This window comes from Lepisosteus platostomus, chromosome 3 (assembly GCF_059453375.1).
Source record: "Lepisosteus platostomus isolate fLepPlt1 chromosome 3, fLepPlt1.hap1, whole genome shotgun sequence".
NCBI lineage: Eukaryota > Metazoa > Chordata > Actinopteri > Semionotiformes > Lepisosteidae > Lepisosteus > Lepisosteus platostomus.
The window spans coordinates 57,468,367-57,492,336 of record NC_142613.1 but is presented as its reverse complement, the minus strand read 5'-3'; the positions used below and the strand labels follow the sequence as shown (position 1 = coordinate 57,492,336).

General features: G+C 36.6%; 2 protein-coding genes and 1 long non-coding RNA gene across 4 annotated transcripts in view; 2 read left to right on the top strand and 1 right to left on the bottom strand.

The window, feature by feature from the left end:
• cnsta (consortin, connexin sorting protein a) overlaps positions 1-5,594 on the top strand; it is a 50,405-nt gene extending 44,811 nt beyond the window's left edge. For both annotated transcript variants that reach the window (XM_088626171.1, XM_088626170.1), the window contains exons 10-11: positions 2,711-2,849; positions 3,747-5,594. In XM_088626171.1, coding sequence (XP_088482297.1) covers positions 2,711-2,849; positions 3,747-3,955 — 348 coding nt within the window. In that variant the 3' untranslated portion in view covers positions 3,956-5,594. The remainder of the gene's footprint in view (positions 1-2,710; positions 2,850-3,746) is intronic.
• A 3,916-nt stretch (positions 5,595-9,510) lies between these two features.
• On the bottom strand, positions 9,511-11,030 carry LOC148675135 (uncharacterized). Its single transcript, XR_015935448.1, has 2 exons — positions 10,850-11,030; positions 9,511-10,027 (listed from the first exon to the last, which is right to left on the bottom strand). It is a non-coding gene; the product is annotated as an uncharacterized LOC148675135 (long non-coding RNA).
• On the top strand, positions 9,692-23,740 carry sccpdha.1 (saccharopine dehydrogenase a, tandem duplicate 1). The gene is made up of 12 exons (XM_088626169.1): positions 9,692-9,997; positions 12,706-12,818; positions 13,865-13,945; positions 16,316-16,445; positions 17,685-17,734; positions 18,020-18,150; positions 18,740-18,857; positions 20,300-20,419; positions 22,016-22,072; positions 22,213-22,324; positions 22,888-22,969; positions 23,261-23,740. Exons 1-12 carry the CDS (start codon positions 9,802-9,804, stop codon positions 23,364-23,366), a joined length of 1,296 nt encoding a protein of 431 aa, XP_088482295.1. The 5' UTR covers positions 9,692-9,801; the 3' UTR covers positions 23,367-23,740.
• Positions 23,741-23,970: the final 230 nt, after the last annotated feature.

Below are 23,970 nucleotides of genomic sequence, written 5' to 3'. Positions count from 1 at the left end.
GCGCAGGGTCAGCCAATTATACGGCGCCCCTGGAGCAGTTGGGGTTAAGGGCCTTGCTCAGAGGACCAGAGGAGAAGGATTCCTCTGCCAGCCTAGGGATTTGAACTGGCAACCTTCCAGCCACAGGCGTAGATCCTTAGCCACAGAGCCACCGCAATTACCTCTATCTCGACAGGAGAAGAATGAACCAATTATCATATTCCACTAAATTAAAGATAATTTATTAGGTGCATTCTCAGTTGGTGGTTAGTCTGCAGTACAAGCCCTGGTGATCTAATCTACTGAACCATGGATAACTGTTCCTACTATCATGGACATAACCTAAATAATATTATTTTGCTGTGGACCCTGTGCAATCCCTGACTTTATTATGGAGTTTGTGTTTTTTCTTTTTCATAGATCAGTTTTTTATAATATTGCAAATATCCTAATGAAAATATGGAAAATAGAATGGAAAATGGTTTCCTGTTGCTGTTGGTCTTGAGCAACTGTGTGCATGGAAAAAGAAAAATGCTCTCCTCGAGTAGTTCAGCTCTGGCTTTACTCCCACCAAGTGGTTAAAAGCTGTCAATGCAGGTGTTATGAGTTACTACAGCTAGAGTAAAAAATAAATGTTATAAAGAATTCAAGTAAAATATTTTCCAGACTAGTACATGGAATCTATCAGTTTTACAAGTACTTTTGCATGAGAAACCAAGACTGCAAGTAAGATGTAGTCAGGTAGTGTAACAGTTAAGAGTCTAATATTAATTTGATAAGAGACATAATTAAATCTGTCAAATTAAATATCACATCATAGTGTTATGATGACAACACTATTTTTAGTATTATGAATTGCTTGCTTTAAGAATTTTACCATGTTAATCAAACCCTTACTTTCAGAATCTATGCTGACTCATTGAATGCTATTGTTGTAGTAGCATTCTTTAAATATTGCTCCATGAATTTTTCAATAACATCACCATTAACACAGAACTCTGGTTGTTCTATAGTTTACTGTTTTGTGCCCCTTTTGAATTTGTGTTGGATTTGCTATTCTCCAATCTATGCGTACCACTCCCATCCCACAGGAGAGTTTAAAATATTCTAGATCCTAGAGGAATACCATTCCTCATTTAATGCAGTGGGTATTTCAAGATAGGAAAAGACCATCAGGCTGCGGCAAGTTCTTAGCTATCATAGCTGCTGTAAAAGCTCAGTGTTATTTAAGTTAACAGTACCCAATACAGACGGACTACTCTTTCTATAATATTGTGCAAGCTAATGGAGTCTTCTCTTGCTAAAAAATATTTATTGTATGAAATATTTTGCAAGTTAAATGTTTACTGTTTCTTTGTTACCTTCTATTATTACTCCTCTGTTATTTAATTCTGCCTTTATTGTTGTTACACCGCTGTACTGCTAAAGGAATGCTTTGCTTCATAGGTTGCTTGTGTTACAATACTGTTCTCAGTCTCTTGGAATTTCCAATGTCTTTCTTCAGCTGTGCATGTACAGTACATCTGTACAATATACTCTTTTGTATCTTTGAATCTTAGGCCCCGTTATATACTGTACTGTAGTACATTTTCTACCTACTGAATTGGTTTTTAAAATTCTCTGTCAAATCAAATTTAGGCCATATATTTCTTGACTTTTTAGTGATTATTTTATTTTCCTGAGTCTTAAGTAATAAAAATATGTAAGAGTCAATTAACATATTTAGATATGGAAATATTTTTCATAAAAACACCATTAGCAGAAATACTGTGAGTCTTTTCGACATTCAAATTCTCTCTCCAACGTTCTCCAAAAATATAATTGTGGTAATTACAGTTTATAATCATGATGTAAGAAATAAATAAGGACTGAGTTTGGACAGCCCTGTATAATGGTCATAATCTTTGTGGATTTGTTGTTCACTATACGGGATAGTAGTTTCACACGACATTGGAAAGAGAGAAGTTGTTGCTTGTCAGTCTGGAGATGGTTACAAAACCTAACCTTATCATTTTGAGCCCCATCATTGACTGACAATCTACAAATTAAAAACATCCCAGAGTACAGTGACTGTCTACAACAGGTCATCCTGCTTTAATCTTCCCAGGAATTACTAGGAAAATCATCTAGGAAGTCACAAAACCCCCCTCAGTAACATCTAAGGATCTGAAGGCCTCTCTCACTGTGGGTGTCATTGTTCCAACCTCAACCATCAGGAAAAAAATGACCGAATGCTTTTCATGGGAAGATCGCCAGGAAGAAACCATTGCTCTCTAAAAAGAACGTTTCCACCTGTCTCAAGTTACAAATGTAGTTGTTTTTGTCTTACCTCTGTGTAATACTCTGTACTTGTCTACATCAAATGCCATTTAAAAGGAGGAATTTTTCCAGTCTAGAAGATTATATAAATCCTATTGAATTCCATTAGCTCTTCCTATTTTGTTTGCTAGTCCTCTTATTTTGGTATTGTTTCCGAACTTAACTGCTCTACCAGCTATACTAGAATTGTGTCACTAATATACAGTAAATTAATGAGAGCCATGCCCCTCAAACAGATCCTTTCTGCTGATGGTGTTACTATAGATTTTTTCACAATCTATGCGGAAAAGTTAAGGTCTCCCATAACAACTGCTTCTCCTTGTGCTCATGTAGAGTATTCTTAATTTCGTACAGTGTTCTCAATGTTAAGATCTTGATTCTTCATGTACTGACTCACCTGTGTTTCCTTCAGATCACCCCAGCAGAAGGTCTGGTGTCCATCCTGAAGCGGCGGAGCTCCCTGGACGGAGCACAGCAACCTTCACAGCCTCACAGACAGGTACCCAAACGCAAAGTGAGGTTCAAAGAGCCAGATGACTGTCTTGACCCAGGTAAGTGTGGTTGTGACACTGCAGAATGTGCATCTGTTAGTCTCAAACTTTCATTGTTTGTAAAACAATAAAATAACATGATTGTTATTTGTTTTGGGCTGCATGTTAAATTGTTTTTAAAAAATGTCAACCATTTTTACCATCTACCATACAATAGTAAATATTATATTTATATTACGGAATATATACCGTAAGCCTTTAATAATTTTTTTTAAAAAAATTTAAATACATTTTGTCCTGAGGGTGACACTGTGGCACAGTGGTTAACAGTGCATCCTCGTATTGCTGAGGGCCTTGCTTCAATTCCAGACCTGGAAGTTGTATGTGGAGTCTGTATATTCTTCTGTGGCTCACGTGGGTGCTCCTCCTGGTTTCCTCCCAAAGTCCAAACATATACTGGTACAGTAGGTTAATTGGCCTCTGGCAAAACTTGGAATTAGTGTCAGTGTGTGCATTTGTGTCTGCAATGGACTGGTGTGACATCCAGTCACAGGGTGTGACAGGGTGTGACCTGTCAAATCACTCATTCGTACATCCGCTTTGGACTTTTGTGTGGTAAATGTTTCTATAACCAATATTGCTTAAGCATTTGTTTGCAATTTACAACATTTGACATTTGAAATAGCTTCTTTGCTTCTACTTTGTACTAGCTGAATGTTAAGATTTTTAATAACTTCTTTCTTGTTATGATTTATTATTCCTGCAAACACATTTAAACTTTTTAAAGCAAAAAATAAGGATAAAAGAGCCGTGAACCTTTGCCCAAGGATGTCAAACCCTTTCCAGGGTTATTTTTCAGCTCTGTCTACTATATAGTATTGTAGGCCACACAGAAAATGAACAGCAATTCAATACGTTTCACATGTAACATGACAGTGACGGTCTGTGCCTCTGCAGATGATGTTGGAGGGGACTCCTGTCTGCTGCTCTTCCTACTGTGCCTTGTGACGGTTGTTATAAGTGTGGGCGGCACCGCTTTCTACTGCGCCTTCGGAGACGTGGAATCCACGGTGTGCACAGACTTCGCCCAAAATGTGGATTTCTATTTCAGCCAGATGCAGCACGGAGTGGACGAACTGAAACACTGGCTCTCTCCTGGCTCATAGCAAAGCAGGACTCGAGGCACAATTTTTTGTGCGTCTTAATTATTCCTCTATCTCTCTATTTCCCTCCCTGATAAAATCATGACACCGTGTCTGTTTAAGGATCCATACCAGTGCATTATTTCAGCACAGTGAAGAACAGAGGTCAGTCTTCTGTCCTGTGTTACTGGGCAGTAGTCTGTCTAGATCACTCTGTTATTGGCCGAACTGATAAGCACCTTTTACTGCCTCAAAAGCGCAGAGATCCCATGAATTCAGTGACTAAAGAGTGCTTGGCTTACATTCGAAAGCTGGTTGCCTCTTTTGCATTTTTGATTTCCAGTGTACGCTAGTGTTACATTGGTCAACACTTTAGTGCTGAAGGCACACACCTGCTGGGCAGCTGACAGCTGGAAATTGCAGCACCAGGTGAAAACCTGTGCTGGATCCTTTCTGAAATGGAAAGAACTCAAACAGTTATACTGCCAGGGTGGAGAGCTGGGGTAAAGGCATTTAAGATTATAATAATATATTGTAAATGTTAAGTTTAAAACATAAGTCTTATCTTTTTAACAATGAAATTAATTTTGTACATTGTGAATTTCTTCACATATTTGTGTTTCTCTCAGGAGGTGAAGATACACAGTGGCATTATCTTACTTTTGAAATGATGAGTAGCCTCCAGGTAGCAATGGTCTGCGAGGCCATGATGGAAAGTCAATATTATCACAGTATGGGACAGAAAAGCAATATGTTAAACAATTGCAAACTTATTCTTCTTTTGTAGACTATAGACTCTCATCAGCTGGACAGCAGAGTATGATTACTTGTTGGTAAAACAATACCAAATGCTCAGGCTTCTGAGTCTTGCTGTAATTGCCACTTCTCAGTTTGGTGCGCTGATTTCATTTTAAATTGTTTTAAGCTTTTTCTTTTACAGTACTGTCTTACACAAGGGAATGCACTGTTTCTTCAGGGTACTTAACACAGAACATATGTTGAAAAAAGACCTTTCATATTACATGTTCTCTTTAATTTTACAAGGCTTATCAAAAAGAGCAAAGAACTTTCACTGTAATAGTCAGCAAATACAAACTCATTATTACAGACAGAACTGCTGGGTCCCTAGCAGGGGCTATATTAAATGTTGAGGGGGTTTTATAGGAGATTTTTTTTTGCTTATGTTGTAAGTGTCTCTGGCTGGATCAGATGACACACTTCTTCATAATGTGTGGATTGATCTATTTATTTAGTGTAAGAAAATTAAAATGCTAACGGAACATTTTTACGTCAAAATCTGTATTGATGTGCATGTTCATTTCTTGAACTGTTTGAACCTGAAGTGGTTACTGTGTTTTGGGGGCCTTTCCCTTTGTGTTTAATGTTCCAGATTTTATACAGTATGTTATTTTAAGACGAAGAATAGAAACCGACATGGGCTTGTCTAAAATGCCCACCACTGAAAGAAGATTTCAGTTTTAATATTGTGTTAAAAGTCAGCGTTGCACCACTGTTTTGTTTTTGAAACGTTTAGCTCTCCAGTGTAAATCATATACTGACAGCATATGCATCACCTCACTTTAACGTGTTGTCCAGATTTTAAAAAAGATGTTGTATTGTAAATAACGCAAAGGGAACATAAATGAATTGGTTACTATGAAAATGTGTGGGTAATTATTTTGTGTATTATTGTTGTTTTATTTAATGAAGTGGAGAAAGATTATAATTTAATTGCAAAGATGAATTTATAGTGCTCTTTTGAATCTGGCCATTGTCCTGGGGTAGCATTCTTGCACTCCTGAAGACGACAGTGTTGACAGAGTCTCCAGTAAACTGAGCTTCTGAAATTCATATCCACCATCTTCAGTCCTCTTTCTGCAATAAAGAACCACGTATGATTTTATTTGTTACATACTTTGTAAAATGGTGACTCCATTCACCATGGCTATTTTATTTGTACTTTTTAAAAATAACTTGGATTTGCCAGTTATGTTTCTGTTTTACACCTATCCAATTTGAAATTGTTGAACATTATTGTCTTACTTGCTATGGCTCCTCTGAAAAGCCCACCTGTCCCTCATTAAACACACTACCTAGATAGATAGATACTTTATTGATCCCGTGAGGGAAATTGCAGAATTACCTGACAACAGTGTTAGCTCCAGCTGAAAGAGTTTGGTGCATCTCCACCGTCTTACAGGCTCCTGACAGATGCAAAGAGTTGCTGTTCTGCCAGACCATGGCAGTGTTCAAATAGCTGGGAACCCCAATCACAATAAGCCCTGGTTCTTAAGTGCAGTGTCTACACCTTCATTGGCTGAACCACTCATGGGCCCATTTAATTACATGAAGAACAGTTACCAGACCTCTAGTTAAAACTTCTTGGCAAATTAGTCTTCAAATGTCAGCATCAGTATGGCCAGAGAAGGAAGCCATAAGTATAGTAGCAATCATTGAAACTTTAATTTGTAGTGGATCTCTGGTGGGGAGCGAATGCTAAAGTACTGTTTGGAAAGTTATTTTTGACTTTCTGCTATTTCTGCTAATTAGTCATCAGGAATCTGGAGACTGCACAGAATAATGAGTTGACATCAAACTTGATAAAACATGTATCAGACTTGATAAAACAAATGGAAATGAAATTAAGCTCTACAGTAACCGTTCTCAAAGATCTAAAAAAACGAATTGCCGTGTATTAAAATGATTGAGAAGTGTAATAAATATTTATAACTTTTGCTCAGAAATTTAAGTCTATGTCTATATTGACGAATATGTAAGTAGGGTGGTGGTGGTTACAGTTGATATGAATTGAGCTTATGGGTGTATTACTATCCAAAACAAATTCAGAATTCAGCGGAGATAGACAGAGCCTGAAGTTTTTTAGTATGGAAGCAAGCAGTAAATCTCCATGCTCAAGTTGCCCATTTTGATGCTGTCGTGTTCACTATTAAATCTGAAAGAGTAAAATCTTTTTATAAAGATGTTTACATGTAAAAGTATCCATGACTGGATCCATGACTGATGTGTATCATCCACCTTGGTGACACAACAGCCATTATTCACCAGCTGAATTAAGGGGAAACTTTAGGAAGGTCAGATTGTAAAAACCCAGAGTTAAATTGTATCCAGGACACTGGAATTAAGAGACCTACTCTTATGAACAGTGTCATGGGATCTTTAATATTCAAATAGTCAGGACCTTGGTTTAATTTATTTTCTGAAGAACATTGCCTTCACTTTTTATTACAGCAATTGTTCCCTTGTAGGTCTCCCATCCCAGGATTGAGCAATTCCAGCCTTGTTTAGCTTCTCAGGTCAGACTGAAAGGTAATGATGTTGTTTTTAAATGATGATTTGTAAACTTCCTGCAAAATCCAGATGAGATTCCATGATCAGAAACAGTCCTGTCTTGGTTAGTATTTAAAGAACAATATGTAATATGCTGTTTTTTTTTAATTAACATGAAATTAAATTTTTGGCCAATTTGCTAAAAACAATTGGCATTCCATGTCACAGCATTAAATGAATTAATGTTCTGTGAAGTTAGTCCATTACCTATAGCCTGAGTTATGCTTTGTGTTTTTTTTTTTCTATTTAATATGCATCAGGAATTTTGCATGTTAGAATGCAATTTGAACATAAGCAGTTTCTTTATAGCCACTGACAAAGTAATGGAATTATTTTCTGGAAGGATGGGCTGGTGACATATCTCAAGTCACTGCACAATCTTTGCAAATTAAAAAACTCCATGAGTTCCCACAGACTTTTGCAGCTCTGCAAAAACTGTATACTGTATATTTCAGTGTAACTACAACAAAAACTTTGTGTTACGTAAACACTATGTTTAAACTGTTACTCATGATCGAAAGGTATAATCAGCATTAACTATCATTCTGTTAAATCTGCTAAAGATTGCCTTTATTACATTACTGTCCCATATATAGATTAAACAATTCCCTTGTGCTTCTTACACAGGGAATTATTAATGTTGCAGAACTATGGAGGCCAGTAGCCCTTTTCCCCCAAAACATGCTTACAGTAAGTCTCTTAATGTACAGAAAAATAGAGAGTCGTGAATGGCTGAATGAATGTCAAGTTATCATCCTGAAAATAGACCAGTCAGGAGACCTTACTTAAGTATTCCTCCAAACCACTGAAGACACTGACACTGTCAAACTGGCTGACACTTCAGACTCAGCAGTGCAGCGCGAACCAGAGGGCATCAAGAGAAGCAACAGGGAAGTTCCTGTAAACTGTGGACAGCAGGCACAGCCTTTTGTCTTTACAGGAGGAGATGTGGATCAAGCTGCTCAACCATGACGTCTTTGAAGAAACAGCTGGATGAAACTCTAGAGTCTATTCGCTACTAGCAACCAAGCAAGCTACAGTACACGAGTCGCGTGACCTCTTGTTTGTAACCTTTCCTATGCTCTCATATTCTTAGATTCATCTGTTCTTATTGTTTGTATTTTCTCCCCTTAGCAATCATTAAACTGAATTTTAAAGAACAAAAGTCTTAGCCAAGTGAAATGAGCAATCAGGTCATTGTCTTTATCATCTCTAATGTTGCTTGGTCATTGATCTATCAGCCTGCACCTGTCATTCGTTCACCATCTGTTCTCGTGTCTGCTCTTGAAATTAAAACAGAAGCTTTTATCCAGAAATATCGGCATCTTATTCATATCTGCTAGAGGTGAAATTACTTCTGATGGAGTTGGTGCTCTTTTGTTGTCAATCTTCTTTCCAGAAGGGCACCAGAGAATGCAAATATCACAGATTTTAAGAGGGGGTTTGTTTTTTTTTAAAGATTACACTAATGCACTATTCCCAATAAAACCATCATGAGACATTATCTCCTTGCTAGGAGAGGAGACCCAGTCACATAATAATTAAAAGTTATTTTATTTATTCTGAACCATATATTTGAATATACCGGATTTTAATAATAATAATAATAATAATTGCTTACACTTACTGTATATAGCACTTTTCTGGACACTCCACTCCACTTACATTTTATGTAAGACATTAATGTTATGCATGTTTATAATTTTTGTTTCCAACAAAATGCTGTAAAGGCAAAAGCTTGAATCGTAAGATATATTTTCATATCAGTCACCACATTTTGTTGCATTGCCTTTCAGTTCCAGGTTTTGATATGAAACTTTATTGAAACTAGCTTGTAAGAGCTAAAAAAGTCACAAAATTTTTGTTACATCAGCAGAACTCGTTTTTTTCTCGTCTGTCTAGTACTGTGCTGAAGACTTTTCACCCAAAAAAATGTGATTCCAGTTTTTCGGAAGCTACTCCTTTGCGACCACATAACGACAGTACAATAGAGTAATAAGCTTCAGGAATTGTTAATGATATCCTTATACCAACTCTATTTTAACTTTTTCATTAAATGATTTATAATAATCAACCACTAATTTTAAAACTGATTGTAAACACTGCTCACGATTAACAATTAAGATAATTAACCTTGCACTTTATTATTACACTGTGTTTAGGATCCAAGGCATGCAAGCAGACAGAAAATTCCCTTTTATGTCAGTCGAACGCAGTAAAAAAGCTGTCCCTTATTTGAAAAACGCCAGAGAAAGGCTGCTTTATTATCGTCCACCCAAGATACAAAAATCACCAAGTCATTGTTAAAGAAAATGTAATTTGTGTAACATGCGCTAGGTGTCTCTGGTGTAATTTGTGCTTGGGCCAGCTGGCAGGCGTGACGCTAAAGCGGAGATAGACAGCTGATGTCAGCCCAGCCAACCGAATTCATAAGAGGCAGCAGCACGGAAGCGAGCCGCTCCTTGTTCCCCACTTTAAGTTGGGAAGCTGTTTTCCAGGGTGGACGTGCAGGATTCGTCACCATGGCGACGTCTAGCTCCAGCACCAGGCCTTACGAAATTATTGTCTTTGGCGCTTCAGGGTTCACTGGACAGTTCGTAGCAGAAGAAGTTGCTCGGACCTCAGCCGAAGGACCGAAGGGGACTCTGAAATGGGCCGTCGCGGGGAGATGCCGCCAGAAGCTGGAAAAAGTTCTGGATCAGGTCGCGGAGACGCTTAGTAAGTACTTGTGCAGGCCGGACACGAATTCTGCAGGACAAAAAGAGCCTGATTTGTAAAAGAAGCTGTGAAAGGATGGGGTATCAGGCGAGAACAACGTTAGATGTGTAGCTGCCAAAGACAATGACATGCCATATAAACATTATCAGGCACGGTGGTCTTCGTTTGAATTGTGTTTCTCAAAAGTATTTCCGTGTTCGCTTTGGGCGATTTTGAACTGGTTTTGCAGAGCAGATTTTTGTGGCGTAGTTTGCTACAATTTTGGGCATCGCGGTGGTTGTACCTGAACATGTGAGAAAGTCTTGCCCGCCTCCATACTCCATTCTGCTCCTCAAGACAAAGCTACATTGTATGTTGTTAATTTGAAATAGTGCAGGTATGCATATACAAGTATTTGTAGATCACTGCAACTGTTACAAGCCTCTCTTTGGTGTCCCAGACTTTGTTCATTTGGAGTTGTTACGCAGAATCAAGTATATAAGACAGTCATAAATCTTTTCCTTTTTATGTTCATGAATGTGAGTGACCTGAGTAATATTTTCCAATGGGGATTATCATCGAGGCAGAAAAATGTTTGCTCCGTGCTTGCTGTTCTCTGAGGTAGCAGCTGCGTGGAAAATATCCAGTGAAATGACAATGTGGGATTACGTTCTTTAACCTTGGTAATGTCAATCGACTGCCATGACTAAATCTCGACTCACGGTATAATTTGCCAACAATTTCGTGATCATTTTTAGATTGTGATGAATGCATTCATTGCGCCCGTTATAAATAGACGAGCCTCTTCTGCATGAATAATAAAGGTTTCCATTAGAAAGAATCAATCTTGTACTTAAGTCTCTTGTTACTTACCACCAACAGTAGACTGCGTTATTTAAGACTGCAGTGAAGTTTTTTCCTTTAATATTAAAAGTAAAACAAACGTTGATTAAAGGAGATCAGCCATTATATCATTGTCATAATTTATTAACAGATGCCGTTACCCATAGCAATTTCGTGTTCTGTTCTAAGTTAAACACTAAGTTCTACATAAAGTATAGGTAGAATATAAGCAATACATAAGATCTTACTCAAACATTTAAACACAAGTTTAAATAACAAGAAGACTTGACATGTTGCCTGAAATTGAATTAACATTTTTGGCATTTCTACATTTAAAATGAACTTTGATTAAACGCTGTTATCCCACTCAGGAATTTGTGTGTACTGCGTTGCTCTGCAAAAGCAGTAGAGAGTAGTTGGTTTTTGGACTTCAGACTGAAATTTGTGCATTTGCGCAAGTCTTCACTGTAGGAACTTTATCCCGATTGCTCAAGTCTGCCTAACTGCCAGGTGTTTTATGGTCTGCCCCCCCCCAGTACAGACACTAGCATAAAATTCAGCCTGACAAGCCTCTAGGCTTCAGTGGGGAGTTTATTTGGCTGCACTACCAATATGTTGTTGAAATCAGCTCTTAAAGTGACAGAAAGCATATACTTCTATATAATGTATTGATTACCTCTAAATTTTGTATGTGTCATACTAATCTGTAATCAAAAATACATGAAAACTCCCAAAACTAAGAGTTTTAAGATGACTTTGAGATGCCATCAGTTTAATTTAAATACACTGTAATTGCCAGGTGGCAAAATGCAGATAAGAGTGGCATTCTTTGCATGGTGGAATTAATCCATGTGGGGTTTTAATGACCTGCATGCTGTTTTAGACCTATAAACCAGAATGGGTGCTTGATATTTCACTCAGGGATCCAGCTACCTAAGGTCCTCCTCTTTTGTGGACCACTTAGGTTAAAAATGTGGTCCACAGCAAGAAAACAATTCAGTCAGTTATGTTTCTTAAGGTTATAGCAATGGTGGCAGTCCACACACTGGGAGTAGTGAAACATGCCTGTAGGAAGTACTGTTCTTCGAATGAGATGTTAAACTGAACTCCCGTGTCCTTGGTACTTGTAGATCTCAAGGGATGTTTTGTAAAAGTAAGGGTGTTAACCCAGAATAATTAATCTATTGAAGGAATTTCTCTCTTAGTGCTTTGCTCTGTAGTGGGGTTGTTCAACATGAATTAATGAATTTCCTAAGTGTAATAATAACAAAGGTATTTTTCTAATGATGGCTACCAGGAGGGTACTGCACCTTTTGAGGGGATTTGAACTTAGAACCATTCAGTCATTAGCTCTAAATTTTGTACATGTCATATTCATCTCCAAAATTAAAAATACTGTATATGGAAACAGAAAACAGTGTCCCAGGAGACCATTGCTTTAATTTAGATTGAATTGCTATGGCATGGGACCATTGGAGCCTCAGCCAAGCACAGATACCAGATGTCTGAACCTGAGGGTCCATCTGAACTGAGAGGGATTATATTTACAGTGCTTTGGGGCCTGATGTGACGAAAAGCAGTACATAAATAAAATGATTAATGTTAAGGAGATACATAGAAACAGATTTGTGTAGTTCTAAAAAATGACAATATGTTGCTCTTTTTGATCTGTACATTTCCAGTAGTGGAAGTTGGTCAAATATCTGTGCGGTGGGTGTGTCTAGTTTTAAGACAAAAGGGTGAATTTTTAAAATAGTCCGAATAGTTACAAATATGCTTAATAGACCCTGATGGGATGAGTATATAGGTGAAACTTTTTCATTGTTGTTTTTCTAATATGTTAATAAAAAAGGCTGAAATGAATTCATGCTCTGTGTTTTTTCCAGGTAAGCCAGAGTTAAAGTCAGAAGTGGATATAATAATTGCAGATGTTGGTGAGCCAGACTCCTTAGCTGCTATGTGCAAACAGGGAGTCATTGTTCTCAACTGTGTGGGACCAGTAAGTACACAATAAGTTTGTTTGTAGCAAACTCAATGGTAGGAGGCATTCATGGAAAACATATCCAGTTACTTGACAGCAGCTATTTTCTATGAGAGTAATTGAACGGTTACCATTGCCTCTTGGTACAGTCTGACTCTGAGAATTTGAGATCTTCATTTTGCAATGTCAATGAATTTCAAGTTTCAGAAGGCAACTTGGTTCAGTTTAGATTCGATTTAAAGTTTGGTAAAGTTATTTGCTGTACAAATAGAAATAGTAGGCTTATCAAAGTAACACATGTCACTTTGGACAATTACTAACAGTAGTTACTGCTGGCATTGAAACATAAGGGCATAAATCATAGACAGTACACAATAATTGCCTCCAGCACATTTGGCAGTGCTATCCAGCACATACCAATTTCTCTTATCATATGTTGCAACTAACTAACATAACTACTGTTGACCTTTGGTATTGTTGCTATATCAGGTTTTGAAGAATGTTGTTTAGTTATTTCTTTTTTATTTTCTAAATGCTTTGAGAGAACATGATGTAATAGCAATTCATTTTGATTTTTAAACTGCGAGTGCACATAGAAATTGGGGAAACTAATACAAAACTACTTATGTTAGACGTGAAAACTATTTTAAATACTTTGTACTTTTAATGTTGTCTAAAAAAAAAAAGAAGGCATACAAAAATTAAATTCCTGAAATAACATTATATTATGCAAGGTAAAAATATTATTGGGTCATTGCACTATGATCATTGTGTATGATCAATAGTTGAGAAATACTGTACTTGTAATGTACACAGTAATTTACAGAAAAATGGTAGGAGCACTGAATACATGATTATGAGATATTAATGAGATGTTGAATCTATATTCCTTCTAAGAATCATGTTTTGCAAGCCTAAGTACACATTATTGAAAGTTGTATTTCCCTTTTGTATCCTCTAGCTGTTGTACACAATTATGGTAATGACTTAAGAGCACTGTTTGTAAAATGAGTTTGGACTTCATAACATTGGGTAACATTTTAAATAAAATGTCCTCTCATCAGTACAGGTTTTATGGTGAGCCTGTGGTTAAGGCCTGTGTTGAAAATGGAGCCCACTGTATTGACATATGCGGAGAACCTCAGGTAGGTCTCATTGATTTTTTTTTTTTTTTTCCAAGCATGAAATCCCAGCTGTTTGTACAGGGTGATGGCAGAAAAATGAGCTGCTTTTGACTGGTCAGGTTATCATGTAGAGCGTTTTTAACACAATAAGCAGATGTGTGTGTATATACCAAATGATATATTTATAGATGTAAGGAAATGGCCTCCAGAATTATTTCCAATAATTCTCAAATCTAGACATAAATAACGTCTTCTTGATTTGTAGAGAGGTTTATTTTAGATATCCCCAATTCATTTCCATGTACCCTTATAAGAATTTGACACGCCTTCAAACTGAGCTGAATGATTCTTCAGAATGCTTTATCAGTATCTTTGCCTCCATTTTACGTGTGATTAAAGAAAGTAAGGGTATTTAAAGATATCCTGAAATGCCGATACAGATAATTTAAATAGCAGCTTTAAAAGTAGCATTTCAAAGCACATAACAGTAGGTGTAAAAATAGTGGTAAGAACAGGATATTGAATAAGAATATACCTGTAAATAACACACGTGGAAAGAGGTGCAGCACTAGATACATAGTCATTAGAAAAGGGCGCAGCAATAGACACTGATTAAATAAAAGCCTTTCTGAAAGGAGAGGTTTTGAATCAACTGTAGATTTCTGCACTCATGATAGGTGATTCTCCAATATCCTTTAGGATAGAGCAAAAGAAGGCCCCATCACCCGTAGAATGTAAATGAGCTTGGGGGACATACAGTATAAAGATCAAATGTCAAATGAACTAAGCTTACGGGGTGGGGAATTGTTGGATACTAATTCAGATAGGTACCAAGGTGCCAGGCCATGTAGAGCCTTATAGGCGAGTGTGAGGATTTTGAAGTCGACTTGAAATCTGATAGGAAGCCGGTGCAAATACTCCAAGACAAGCATAAAATGATCTCTTTATTGTGAGTTAGTATTCTAAACATATTGGAGTTTGTTTTGTATGGATGAAATAATCCAGTGAGTAGGGTATTGCAGTAATAAAATCAAGAATTGTTGACCAGCTTTTCTGCTACAGTCAAGAGACAACATAGGACATAGTCTGGCAACATTAATGAGATGGAAGAATAACACTTTTACAATATTCATGTGCATGATGTCAAGCCAGGATATCAAATAGCAAATATCGCCCCTAAATTCTTCAATTTTGATTGAAATTCAACCACAGTGCATTCCACAGACCGGATTTACAGTACGAGTGGCATGATCTCAGTCTTGTCTCGGTTTAAGTGAATGAAACTGAGTCATCGTCATCCATCTTTTTAAATCGGAGATGCAATTAAGGAGAGCTGAAAAAGCAACTGTCAGGTTTAGTATGGACATAGATTTGATTACCAGCATCATTGCATTCAGACCATGTGGTTTTAATATCTGACCAAGCAGGAACATGTAAATGCCAAACAGGGGACCCATTATCGAGCCTTGGGGGACACCAGTCTTAATGATCCCAGCTTCAGAACTAAAACCAGTGTCAAAGGCAGCCCTTAGGTCTAGGAGAATTAGGATAGAGACCCAGAATCAGCACTCATGCCTATAAGCAGATTTAGTACTTTAACTTTAACAAAAACAGTTTCTGTGCTGTGTAATTGTCTGAAACCAGATTGGAAGTGTTTAAATATGTTATGTGTAATGAGCTGATCATTAAATCGTAACAGCACATTCTAAAATTTTCACAAAAAAAGGCGGTTAGGTATATGATGAAAATGGTTTAGGTTGTCCATAGCCATGTTTGGTTTTTAGGCACAGACATAACTGAAACAAATTTAAAGGCCTTTGGATTGTAACTGGGTGTTCCAGTTCCCTCAAACCACACACGAATAATCAGAAGGTTAATTGGTGTCTCCAGATTTTCTCTTTGGCTTGAATTCCTTTGTGCTCAACACCTAAGGGTCATTCCATGCCAACTCAACCTACTGGATCCAAAAACACACAAAGTTTGAATAGCAAATTCTGAGATACTGGTCTGATACAATGTACATTTTCTGGTTGACCCTATGTATTTTTAATGGGATCTAACAAGATGCCCTAACTTTGTAGTCAGGACGAGAAACATATGAAGGTTTACAAACAATTTGAGGACATTTTGCCCATGTAGGTTGTTTGGGTTTTAATAGTTCGTCATCCAGCTGTTTCTTGAAAGAACCCAGGCTATAGACTTTGACAGCATGGTTGGGTCACTTGTTCCAGACACCTAAACCTTTGTTTGAAATTCATCTTCTGTTCTCAGTTTTGAACACAATTTTTCCTTTAGTTTCCCCCTACTGTATATAGGTCAGTTGATTCTGAAACATTTGTCCAGTTTTGTTGATCTTTGAATAAATGCAGAATATTTTTTTTTTTTTTTTAGTTCCTGGAAGGAATGCAGCTGAATTACAACAAGGAGGCGGCTGAGAAGGGGGTTTATATAATTGGGAGCTGTGGTTTTGACTCCATTCCTGCTGACATGGGAGTACTCTACACTAGAGACCAATTTAAAGGTACTTTACTGTCTATGCATTCTTTGCATTTCAATATTTCCTTTGCTTATCAATTTCCTTGGAATACAGTATATGGTCTCAGAGTTGGGGGAGATGTAAATAAGAGCATTGGTATTTAATTTTTAAGTTTATGTATGAAGATGTTTCAGTTAATGAGGCATTGCTGTTTCCCCTAAAGCTGACTTTCACATGTTCATATTTCAAATAAAAAAATAAAGCTAAGTGATAAGATGCAATTTAGAGATACAAATTTATAGACATTCACATGATGTGAGCTTTAAAGAAATAGTCAAAGGAAAACTCCGATTCCATGAGCCTGATAAAGTTTGTAAGGAATTACCTTTTTATTCTGCAGTAGCCAAAATGTTTAACAACACTTTCAGAAATTCGGATGAATGGTGTTATTGTGGACAAGTTGAACTCTTAATAAATTCCCTTTGAATGCTTTAAAACTTTATGATGGTAGCTAGAGATTGACAAACTTTAGCTCTTGTACACAAATCGTTTCATGTGCATTAAAAATGTTAAAATCAAGTAAGTATGGTCACATGTAATAAAAGAACAATTGAAGACTTGAATGTGTAAAACATAATGTTCTACATTTTATTTTTCAAAGAAATACGGCCATGTAAAATGCACTTATCAGTCATTCCAATCACAATTTCACAAAAAAATGTAGGCTATTCATTGCTCTGTATATGGGTTTTTTTTCCCATAAGTAAATCATTCACCAGAAATTAATTCAATTCATTTTTAACAATGATTACTTAAACTATCATAATTGTGATTCTTGTACACTAGAAATGTTTGAAATAGTATTGTTGGGATGCCTCATTCGGCCACTGGCAAAAACCATACATTGCACTGAAATGCAAATTAAACATGCTTTGGGATTAGTGATCAACATCACCTGTAACTTCTGCTACATGGCTTGATGTGGCAAAATTCTTTCAATAGATGTCATGTATAAGAAACAGAATCAAGTACATTTAAATAGACATGATATGAAGAAATTAACACCATAAACAATAACCATAAAGGAGAAGAATGGATAACAAACACTGAAGTAAATTGCTTAAAAAGCGACTGCAGTTGGTTACATTGATCATTTATAAACAGACTTGATATTCCATTAATTAGATTTAAAACCTATACTTTGTTTTTATGTACATATAAAACTATACTGTCACATACAGGTTAAATGTTTGTTTCATTTATATATTTAATTTGTATTTTCAGGAACACTGACAGCCATTGAAAGTTTCTTGACTGTGCACACTGGACCTGAGGTACAGTATGTACTGTTTGTTTTGAGGATTTTCGTTCTCCGATACCATACATTGTTCCAAAGCATAGTGGCCTTTTCTCTGTTAAAGTGATTTCAACATGCTTTTCCTTTATTATTATAATGTTTGCCTTTCCTAACCCTCCTCACGAATTGCAACAGTGAGGTTAAAAATAAATCTTCCAGTTACCCTAATTATGGAATTTTCTTTGTTGTGCAGTAGATAAGCTATGACAACATTGGTGATAGAGATGATTTTGATCTATGAATATTTTTGTTTTTATTGAAGGGGGCTTGTGTTCATGATGGTACCTGGCAATCTGCGGTCTATGGCTTTGCTGATAGTGCGAAGTTACGGTCTCTGAGAAGGAAGTTTGGTTACAAACCCCTTCCAGTTGTTGGGTCTAAAATCAAAAAGAGGTATAGACATGTTTTATGGTTACTGCATGACTTTCAAAGTTTTTGTTCAAATGCAACATAGATCTACTTTTTTTACTTGAAATACAGCTGAAATTCCCAAGTTATAAGATTTTTTGTATTAACATCTTCCATTTCTGCGTGTATATGTGTAAACCTCTACACAATTAAATTATTTATAAATAAATTAGTGTGTAGAGTTCCAGAATTCAGATTCTTCCATAAAAAATTATTTTAATTTTGCTTATGTGGATGACAATATGTGGAAAAGAGCATTCTGTCTCGGTTACCTTTGAAAAAATTTAAAATGACACCATTTTTTTATATTTTAATTACATGTATACAAAATATATAAGTAGGAATCAGTGAAGAAAAATAGTATTGTCTCTATCCCACTAAAAATAATTTAACATATGCACAGTTATATAATTGAAATGCAAACATTTAGAACTTTCAGTTACTAATACGAGACTATTAAACATAATGTTGAGTACTGTATAATAGTTTTTTTACTTGGACTGGAAATGGTGCAGGTTATTACATTTTCTCTTTCTACACAATGTGCTTTGTGATCCTTGTGCATGGTACGCAGGAGTGCCCTCTTCTACAGTGAAGAAATACAGCAGTATGCAGTTCCTTTCATGGGAGCTGATCCCTCCGTCGTTAAGAGAACTCAGCGTTACCTGTGTGAAGAGCTGCAGGAATCTCCTGTAAGTGATCCCAATGCTTAAAAAATGCATATGGTTGGATGCACTTTTTTTCCCTTTTTAGTCAACTATAGGATAACACTGAAACAGTTTAAGTACCACTGTGGTAGTTTGTTTATTAATAGGGTATTTTAACTGTTACTATGTTGGTGGAGATCTCCCAAACTTCATACCCCTTCACAGAATACAGAGGATAAGGTATGGGGTATAAGCAGGTACAGTGCTCAGAAAATATTTCTGAGTCACCTGGGTTGATCTGTATTCTCATAGTTTAGAATTAAAATGCATTTAGATCTTCATGAAAGTTATAAAATAAAAGATTGACATAACCAAACGCTGTTATTTATTTGACCAGTTTTTTCCCCATGCAAAAAGATTCTCATTGACCAACAAGCTAATCTTTTTACTCTCAAAGTATACTGTCATCTTTCGAGAGAACATTCTTCCAGCAGTGTTGCAGATCATCCAGTGAGACTTAAGACTCACTTGGCACTGTAAACTTGAACTTGTCCTTGGCACTGTGTCGTATCTACACATTTGGTGAAAACCAAACACGGCCTTCCAAGAGAAGATCTCATCCTGACCGTCAAGGATAGTGGTGGAATTATCATGGTTTAGGGATGTTTTGCTGCCTGGATCTGGACAGCTTGCCACCGTGACAGAACCATGAATTCAAGAGGAGGTCATCGGGCCATCAGTTTGTCAGCTGAAACTGAGCTGAAAGTGGGTCGTGCAGCAAGACAATGAATGTAAACATACAAGCAGACCTACAACAGAATGGCTGAAGAAGACTTGGAAAATCCAGACCAGAATCCCACTGAAATTTTCTGGCGGGATCTGAAGCAAATTCTTGTAAGGAAACCCTCAAATATAACAGACTTAAAGCAGTTTTGTAAGGAAGAATGGATTGAAATCATTGCTGCTTAAAAATGTGCCATCAGTTACTGAGGATTCACATACTTATTCACTTGAGGATATTTACTGTGTGATCATTTTGTTAAATAGGTTAATCATGTTATTTTAAGACTTTCATTAAAATCTAATTATGTTTTAGGTCTAAAACATACAAGAACATGGATCAGCCTAGGGGGTTCACAAATGTGTTCTCTGCACTGTATATGTAGCAACTACTTTCTTGAACTGAGAAATTAGATCCTGTTTACTCTTGAAAGAGCAGTATCAACATATGAGCTCTGAAGGACAACCTTGTGCTTTTGTGCGATGAGAGAATGACTGGATCGCTTAAGAATATGGGGACTTGAGTGTTTAGAATATCTGTGGTAAACCACAATACCTCAGTTTCATCCACATTTTCATGCTGTTTTGAAGTACCAGTTTTCTTATCTAGAAATGCATGCTTGATTATGCATTTCAGAAGACCTAGGCTTTGTTTTCAGCTCTCAAAGGCTACCTTGTTTTTTTTTTGTGATTTTTCTGTTTTATAGGTTCAGTATGGTGCCTATGCAGGAGTAGGTGGCATTGGCTCTGTTGTCAAATTAATGTTCGCAGGCATGCTTTTCTGGTTCTTGGCCAAGTTCAGTTTTGGAAGAAATCTTCTGATTAAGGTAGGTTCCTTATGTTTATTTACATTGTTTTAAATATGCAGTGTCTTGCAAAGGTATCCTTCCAATGGAATTTCCTATTTTGTTGAGTTATACAGTATGATGGCATATAATTTCAAGTGGCATGAAATGTCAGTAAGTTAATATTTTAGTCACTACAGAGCAGGCCTGTCTGTGACAGAGTGGCAAACTCGCCTATTATCCCACATCAACTTTGTAATAAAGCATTCAAGTGTAACCACAAACATTTCTGTGATCAGAGGAGACAAAATTGGAACTTTTTCATTTGCCTTTTGGGCTCCAGGAAGGTTGTGGTTTCAAGTCATGAGCTGCATAAGTGAATGGAAATGCAAGTTTCTTTGAATCAAAGCATCAGAAAAATTAGTAACAATAAATGCAAAGTATTACCATAGTGGTGCAGTGGTTAGCATTGCTGCCTCACAGCATTGGGGCCCAGGGTTTAATTACTGGGGTGCTGTGAGGAGTTTATAAGTTCTCCCCATGTACAGTACATGTGGGTTACTTCCAGGTACTCCAGTTTGTTCCCACAGTCCAAAGACATACTGTACTGGTATGTTAATTGTCTTCTGGGAAAACTGGCCCTAGCGTGATTGTGTTTTGACACCCCTGAATTGGATAAAACATTTAGAAAATGGATAGATGCAAACCATTATATCTGGTGCAAACCCAACACAGGGCACCACTCGTTCAACTGACAGGCATGGTGGTGGCATCATTATGTTGAAGCTTCTCAACAGCTGGACTGGGAAGCTTGTCAACACAGATGGGAACTGACAAATCTTGGAGTAAACCTGCTTCAGTGTGTTAAAGACCTAAAACTTGGATTAATTTACCTCTGAACAGGACAGTGACCAAAGCACAAGGTCAAAGCTACACTGCAGTGGCTTAACAATGTGACATTGAATGTTTTTGAGTGGACCAGTCCAAGTCCTGATCTTAATCCAATAATAAAAGCTGTGGAAAGACTTGAAAATTGATGTCTGTCAACGTTTCTCAATTGCCTTAACAGAAAGTGAGCAGGTTTGAGCATTCTTATACGCAAAGTTTGTAGATGCTTATCCCAAAAGACCTGCAGCTGTACAGTAATTGCTATGAAAGGTGCTATAACCTCAGAGAGAGAAATACCTTTGCAGTCAACTTATTATTGTTTTGGATTTTCTTTGTAATTTTTGCTGTCATTTAACTTCTTCCATTCATGAAAGTGTACTGTTTTGAGGATTAAGGTTTTGATTAAAAACATTTGCTTCAAAAAGTGTATATGTGTATGAATGGGGTGTCATGTGAATACATTTGCAATATACTGTATTACTTTCTACTTTGATTTCTAAATGAGTATTTCAGTTGTTGGGGTTTTCCTATTATTTTCCCCACCAATAGCTTTCATATTTCAGAACTAGTAGCCCTGTGGCAGTATTTCTATCCAGTAATAATACTTTCCATTTTTTTAAAAATACACTGATCTCTTCCAAAATGTTTCCACTCTCTCCTTACTAGCCAGTATCTTATGTTATCTTTTATTTTAGTTTTGCTTGTAATGAAACATACTTTACTAATTCTTCTGTGTTGTTTTTTTTCCAGTTTCCTGAATTTTTCTCCTTCGGAGTTTTCTCTAAGGAGGGCCCAACAAAAAAGCAGGTAGTTAATTTTTTGTTATCCAGGAGATGTAAATCAAAATTCAGTTTATAGAAAATGCAAATTCTGAGAGGCTTGTTTCTGAAATGTGGGGTACACTGGTGTTCAGTTCAGTATCCAGCTGATGTTTCTGTCATCTTCAGATGGAGGGATCTTCGTTTTGCTTTTCCTTCATTGGTGAGGGATACACTGAGGACCAAGATCCTGAACAGGGCAAACCTAATTCCAAGATCCGGATTCAAGTAAAAGGACCAGGTACCCCATTCTGTATAGTGTTAAACCTAACTACTATAGTTACATTTATTAGGGAAAGTTCATTTTGAGCAATGGCTTAAAAATTTCTGAGACTTATTTTGTACTTAATGCTGTTTATTAGAAAAACATAACCATTGATTTCTATATTATTAGAAAGTGAACCATGTTAAAGACTGTTGCTATAATAGCCACATTAATGAGTATACTGAACATTAGAAGAAACATCAGTCTTTGTGTGTATCTTTTTAAATTAAGAATAGTCCCTGAAGCATTTGCGATGTGATGCAAGTCAAGCCTCAAAGATGTATATTACTTTCAATCACATTGATACAATTTAAATACTGTAAAGACTTTTACCTCCATCACATCTAATCAATAAAGAAGGTTATAAAGATGGCATTTTTCTGGTCATAAATTTGTGAATATACAGTAACTTTGCTATTATAAGTGATATTTTTTTCAGTTCTCTGTATATTTCTGCTGTTTTCATTAATGTATAAGTCAGGCTTTCCCAGTTTGTTTTAAAGGGACAGATTTGCTTCATATTACTTTGTGTTTTACAGAGGCAGGGTATGTTGCTACTCCTATTGCAATGGTGCAAGCAGCCATAACACTGTTGAATGAGCCCAAATCCTTACCAAAAAAGTGAGTCTGCATGTCACCCTGATTTTAAAACCAAGCCGAATGGCTTTCAATTTTACTTGCAATCCACTGGCTGAAACCGGTGCATTTGGGGCCTTCGAGGAGTCAAGCCAAGTGGCCGGTTGCTGTTATTGTTTTTTATGAGGTTCTTAGTTCATTTATTTCTGGTTGAATATGGGGAAGGATTAGTCATTGATCAGAAAATAAAAAAGATAATTACAATCTGCATGTACCTAATTACTGTAATTTGTAATAACTGCATCTTAATATTACTTTTCTTTGCTGGATTCACAGGGGTGGAGTGTACTCTCCTGGAGCTGCCTTTTCAAAGACCAATCTGATTGAACGACTGAACAAGCATGGAATTCAGTTTGTAGTTGTTGGCACAGCTGAGGCCTAAGGATCCACAATGCCAGCTTCCTTCATTCTGTGGTGTCACAATGTAGAACACACTGTGCATTTACCCTTTCCCCAGTCTTCAAAATTGCTTATCCATACTTGCAAAACATAGAAGTTAATAAACACACAAGTAGCATTGACTAATTGCCTATCTTGCATTCCATAATAAAATGGAAAACTCCATGGAAAACTGTTGCTAAAAAGAGCTTCAGTTTCATGGTTATTAAGTGTTAACTATGTTGGATAAAAAAAAAGCTGTTTAGTCTTCAGTCTGCTTGAAAGCTTATTTGAATAATGATGAATTTCAAACATCTGTGTATAACTTTTATTCCTGTTTGAAACAATGCAGTAAAGTATTTCAAATTTGTAGCTGCATTATTTATCTTTTTTTCCCTTAAACTTCATGTTCAGTGTCTAGTAGCATTAGCTCCCCGTTTAAGTTTTGATGAGCATTGTCAATATGGTCTATATGAGTCCTTTAATTAGCAAGCAGGATTATTGGACATCTGTATTTACTGGTCACTATCTCCATGTTGAGTCATTATACTGTACCTTTTGTTTTAGAATTGAAACCCCAAATTAATGCCAAACAGCTTAAAAAGGAA

Excerpts from the sequence above, each read along its gene's own strand:
- sccpdha.1 (XM_088626169.1), top strand. The coding sequence starts at position 9,802 with ATGGCGACGTCTAGCTCCAGCACCAGGCCTTACGAAATTATTGTCTTT. Across the intron at positions 16,446-17,684 it reads CACTAGAGACCAATTTAAAG|GAACACTGACAGCCATTGAA; the intron begins GTACTTTACTGT and ends TTGTATTTTCAG. Across the intron at positions 22,325-22,887 it reads GATTCAAGTAAAAGGACCAG|AGGCAGGGTATGTTGCTACT; the intron begins GTACCCCATTCT and ends TGTGTTTTACAG.